The 4997-nt window shown below is 39.8% G+C and overlaps 1 protein-coding gene across 1 annotated transcript; it reads left to right on the forward strand.

The window, feature by feature from the left end:
• Nucleotides 1–406: 406 nt before the first annotated feature.
• Nucleotides 407–4792, forward strand: LOC137942622 (vesicle-associated protein 4-1-like). Its single transcript, XM_068788338.1, has 7 exons — nucleotides 407–951; nucleotides 1690–1760; nucleotides 2023–2104; nucleotides 2249–2367; nucleotides 3725–3802; nucleotides 4003–4122; nucleotides 4468–4792. Exons 1-7 carry the CDS (start codon nucleotides 693–695, stop codon nucleotides 4525–4527), a joined length of 789 nt encoding a protein of 262 aa, XP_068644439.1. The 5' UTR covers nucleotides 407–692; the 3' UTR covers nucleotides 4528–4792.
• The last annotated feature ends 205 nt before the right edge of the window (nucleotides 4793–4997 follow it).

Raw genomic sequence — 4997 nt, forward strand, 5'->3', positions numbered from 1 at the left:
TAAGTCATTAGTCAAGCCACCTATGTCCTGTTTGCAGGTACGCGGCAGCCAGGCAATAGATTAAAGACAGGTGCCTTCGGTAGTTTCTTGTTGAGTCTCGATTCAACATTCAAAAGAGGTCAATTAAGATAATTTCTGTGTTGCCGGTATGTGTCATGTGTCAGATTTTTTGGGGTCGTGATTGGATTTCGGATATCGTAACGGGAAGGTCGATAGCTATGGACAAGGTGGACACCTGAAGCGTGGGGGTCCAGGAGGAGGCCCAGCGGCAAGGGCTCTCACATTAATTAATTCTCATCAGAAGGTGCCTGGAGAAGTGATTCCAAATTTTTTCACGGACCTGAAACCCAATCACCTCCTTTAAAATCGGAACTGTCCGTCAGGCCTCACTAGCCCCCACCGAAAGAGTAAAGTTGCCTTTTTGCAAGTTTCTCTCGATTCACCTTCACACCACACGACTCCTGTACCCAAACAGTGCAACACAGAGCAGAGGCGGAGAGAGAGAGAGAGAGAGAGAGAGAGAGAGAGAGAGGGAGAGGGGTAGATCTCGCTGTAATTCCTTTTGGAGGAATCGAAATCCTAATCAGGGCATTGCTGTTCCTCACGGGCACCTGGCATGTCGTAGAAATATTTGTCCACGTCTTTGGGTTCGATTAGTGAGAGGGGAGGGAGAGGAGAGTTGAGGAGAATAGATGGCTGTTGCGGGGGAAAATTCTCCGGACGGGAAGGTTTGGAGTATTTGTCGAATACCCTTTTGGCAAACGAGTCATTCGGCCTCTTCGTTGTCGGCCCCGGCTTCTACACAGAGTCTTCACCAGGTGAATCAGAGCCATCAGCTCGTGGAAGGATCCAACTCTGGCCACTCCAGTTCAGTTTCTTCCGTTGCCCGATCCTTTCTGCTCACGAGGCATAGATTGAGACTCGATCCGACGAGCAAGCTGTATTTTCCATGTGAGTCTAAGCCGTAGTTGACTTTTTGTGGTTTTCTTCATATATAGAATTATTTGATTTGTGAAACTCGGAGCTGGTTATTTGTACATTAGTGTTCGTTTCCGGTGGGAGAAATGGATTTTGTTGGTATTTTGAGAGCCTGAGCTAGTATTCATTTAGTTTGCAAGTCTGTTTTTGGCTTCATTGAAGTGATTATCTACTTTAAATTCCCTCCTTTTGCCTAAATTCTAGTTTCAGTTTGTTTTAATTTTTCTATTCATATATTTTATTTTTCTGGTTCTTTAATTAACTTTGATGCATAGACGTTTCAATCTTGCTTAAAGGTTGGGTTCCATTGTTCTCTTGTCCCTTTTCCCAATTGGTCTCTCTTTTTCTTTTTCATTGGGATCATTTCTGCAAGTACGGATGTCGAAGTTCATTTTTTGGATTTGGAATGTTTCATTTTCAATATGCTTGCACGCCGCCCCCCTACCCCTTCTTTTTAACGTTTTCTCGTGAGTTGACTTTTTGTTATCTTCTTTCACTTTTCTTTTCCGTAATTTATTTAACCAAAATATGCTGATTACCGAAAACTGATCGAGGAGTTCGTTTTCTTGATGTTGGTTCTGGTTTTGGAATGCGTCTTTCTCGTTAGGGCGTTGATGTTGGCTGTCTGCCTGCAAACTTTTTAATAAGTTATGTACGTCGGGGTTTACTTGTTCATGGCCTGATTAGTCATTGTTCTTCTTGCCATATCAGATGAACCTGGTAAGCAGGCCAGGAGTGCTATCAAGATTAAAAATACAAGCAGGTCACACGCAGCGTTCAAGGTAAGGGACTCCTTGCATTCGTTTCTACTTGTGTATCGTGTGCTTAGCTGAGAAAAGCTCGTCTTTCTCATAGAGCTACTTCGTGACTGTGGCTAAATGCTTAACCAGAAAAAAATGGCGACTACTGTAATGCCTAATGCTAAAGTTCTATCTTTGCAGATTCGGTTACCCTGATCGTCATGTATTTATTATAGTTGGTGTTTTTACTTTGTCTTATCATGTTTGAAATGAGCTAAGTCACGTCTTGTTTGTGTTGGTTTAGTTTCAAACAACTGCACCTAAGAGCTGTTTCATGCGTCCTCCTGGGGGTATACTTGCTCCTGGTGAAAGTATTATAGCAACTGGTACTCCAAACACACATTGGTTCAATTATTTTATCTACTTTAAAAATGTAGCAGTTTTTTCTTTTGAATAATAATAGAGGTCTATTCTATAGGATAACTAACAGGATCTTTCTTTTTTCCCCCCCTTTTTATTGGTATCACTAGTGTTCAAGTTTGTAGAGCATCCGGAGAACAATGACCAACAAACAGATCAGAAGAGCAAAGATAAATTCAAGATCTTAAGTTTGAAGGTGAAAGGTGGCATTGAATATGTGCCGGAGCTGGTGAGTCCGCTAGTATTTGGGAATTGTTCATATGTTTGTGTGGGTCCTTGTCCTATGTTTGAATACCTGTAAGTTATGTGTTAGTTCTGATGGTGTTGTTTTAATCGTCCTCCTTAGAGTTTTCTCTGTACTTGTGCCCAATTTTTTTTTGCCATTTTGGACATATTAACTCTTTTGGAATGAGCATACTAACATTCTTGGACAACAATAATGTCCATATATTTCTTTGTGGCTGCTATTTGGCCTGTTAGATGTTAGATGGCAGTGACATGCATATCCATACAGATTTTTGGACTTAGTATTGGCTGTCTATTGGTTTACGAATAATCTTTGCTGGTGCACAACATTTGTTGGCTCAGTTTGTACTTGAATCGTTTTTTAGGCTTAATGTGTTAGGCAAGTTCAGTCAGAAAGTTGCATGAGCTTGACAAGAAACTTCAAGTTAGCTGACAGGAGCTTGTGACATGAACCTCAGTTCTGAGTATATATAAGTGGAACAGTTATTATACTTTCTTTTCATTGGGAAATGGTAAGTGAATCAACTTGATAATAAAAAATGATACAATAGGCATTAGGTTTTACTCATGTTTCTTTGTTTGCTTCTTGAGTGGTGCTTGCTTTCACAGTTGAGTCATTGGATGGAATCCATTAATACTTAAAGGATGCTTCTTCCCATGTCAAATATTTTCTCTGGTGTGATCTGTCTTTTTCTTGATTATTATTATTTCTTTTCATAGGAAAATGTTAAGTGCATCAACTTATGATAGACATTAGTTTACTTCTGTTTCTTTGTTGAATTCTTGAGTGGTGCTTGCATTCACAGTTGTGTCATTGGATGGAATCCATTTAATACTTGGGGGTGCTTTTTCCCATATCAATGTTTTCTCTGGTGTGATCTGTTTTTTTCTTGAAATTATTTCACATATATAACATAGTCAAGGTATTGTGAACTGAAGCCATTCTTTCTTCTTCTTCTTCTTCTTCTTCTTGTGATAATATACTTTTTGAACATATCTTGAATGGTATGGAACTTCCAAGTGAGAAGTGTTAATATACAAGCAAGTAAAAACGTACAAGAATGGAAACTGAGAAATTTGGCTTCAATTATGTTGATAAAATGACGGGCACTCACATACTCTTAAGCGTAAGCCGAGTTTGAGCCCTGCCCTTTAAATAAAAAATTTCTTGTTACCTTTTTCTGGAATGTCTGATAACGCAGATATACCACACTCCCAGTACTTATGAAGGACTGAACCCAAGAACTAACACTAGAATCCACCAAAATGCTCAATCCACAAATGTTTTGCTAGTTCTTATTTCCTATTGTGTTACTTATATGACTGTCGTACTTCCACAGTTCGAGGAGCAGAAAGATCAGGTAGCTGTTGAGCGAGTTTTACGAGTTGTATTTTTGGATGTGGATCGTCCTAGCCCTGTGAGTGTTCTGTATAATTTTGTAGGCCACTTCTCAATAATTTTTGGTCCTAGGAAGTGTTGGCTTATCTCATTTATTACTCATTTGAGGTACAATTCTGGAAGCATTTAGAAATATGAGATAGAATTATCTGCAGAGATATATTTCTTTGTTGTTCCTCTTTGAAGCGTGGCTGATAACTCTCGTGTTGCGTTTTGAAGGCATTAGAAAAACTGAAACGCATGTTGGCTGAGGCCGAAGCGGCTCTTGAGGCTCGGAAGAAACCTCCTGAAGATACAGGCCCGCGTATTGTTGGTGAAGGACTTGTTATAGATGAATGGGTAATTTCGTCATCCCTTGTAAATGGCTTTGCTGTTTATTACTAGTTTTTTCTTACTGCTTTTTAGTGTGTGCCCATCTGCTGCCCCCCTATAGTGTAAAGTGGGAATCATGCCGGGTCATGAATTGATTTGGGTAAGAGCCAAAGTCTCGTTGAAGCAGTGCCAATTATGATACCCAATACATAGGTTTGAATATTAAGTCCATTTGCTGAGAGCTGGAGCATCATTTTACTACTATCAAGTGCACATTTTGTTACATTAGCACAGTGAGATACCCGTTGCTCCCTTGCGGGCAAGGGCTATTGAAATTTGTTCAGCTGAGATCATATGTGTTTTATGTTGCAGAAGGAGCGAAGGGAAAGATATCTGGCTCGGCAGCAGGTGGAAGGGGTTGAATCAGTGTAATGTGCAGAATTCGGCTGTTGTAAGCTCTTTTTTGTTTTGTATTGAAAGCAATAATTTTATCATGAAGGATGTATCATTTCTACTGGCACAGTTTCTGGCTCCAGGCTTTTATGGTGGGGTTTGTTTTTAAAATGTTTCATCTACAGGCACACAAATAACCTATTCTTTTGTCATATAAAATGTGACACGAATCTTACTTGTGTTTTCAGCACACTCTTCAGGCAAATGGCCCTTGTAGATTATCAGATAGAACTTTGCTTCCTATTTTTTCTTGTCAAATGGCTGTGTTCTTGAAATCCTTTGCTGACTGATCACTTTCTTTGGTGGAATTCGTCCCAATCACTCTGATCATGGTCTGTGAATTGGGCCTTTATTTCGTCTGAAAATGATGATTGAGCCCATTAAAGCATAAAGCCAACCATCTGAGTGGGAATGATGAATCACGTTCAAGCACTTGAGGAAAATTCTTG

Source organism: Aristolochia californica, unplaced genomic scaffold, assembly GCF_029961685.1.
Source record: "Aristolochia californica isolate CCGP_79_NKW_82.1479 unplaced genomic scaffold, dmAriCali1.0.hap1 SCAF_10, whole genome shotgun sequence".
Classification (NCBI taxonomy): domain Eukaryota; kingdom Viridiplantae; phylum Streptophyta; class Magnoliopsida; order Piperales; family Aristolochiaceae; genus Aristolochia; species Aristolochia californica.

Coding starts and splice junctions, on each gene's coding strand:
- LOC137942622 (XM_068788338.1), top strand. CDS start 693: ATGGCTGTTGCGGGGGAAAATTCTCCGGACGGGAAGGTTTGGAGTATT. Junction 2,105..2,248: donor TGAAAGTATTATAGCAACTG/GTACTCCAAACA, acceptor TGGTATCACTAG/TGTTCAAGTTTGTAGAGCAT. Junction 2,368..3,724: donor TTGAATATGTGCCGGAGCTG/GTGAGTCCGCTA, acceptor GTACTTCCACAG/TTCGAGGAGCAGAAAGATCA.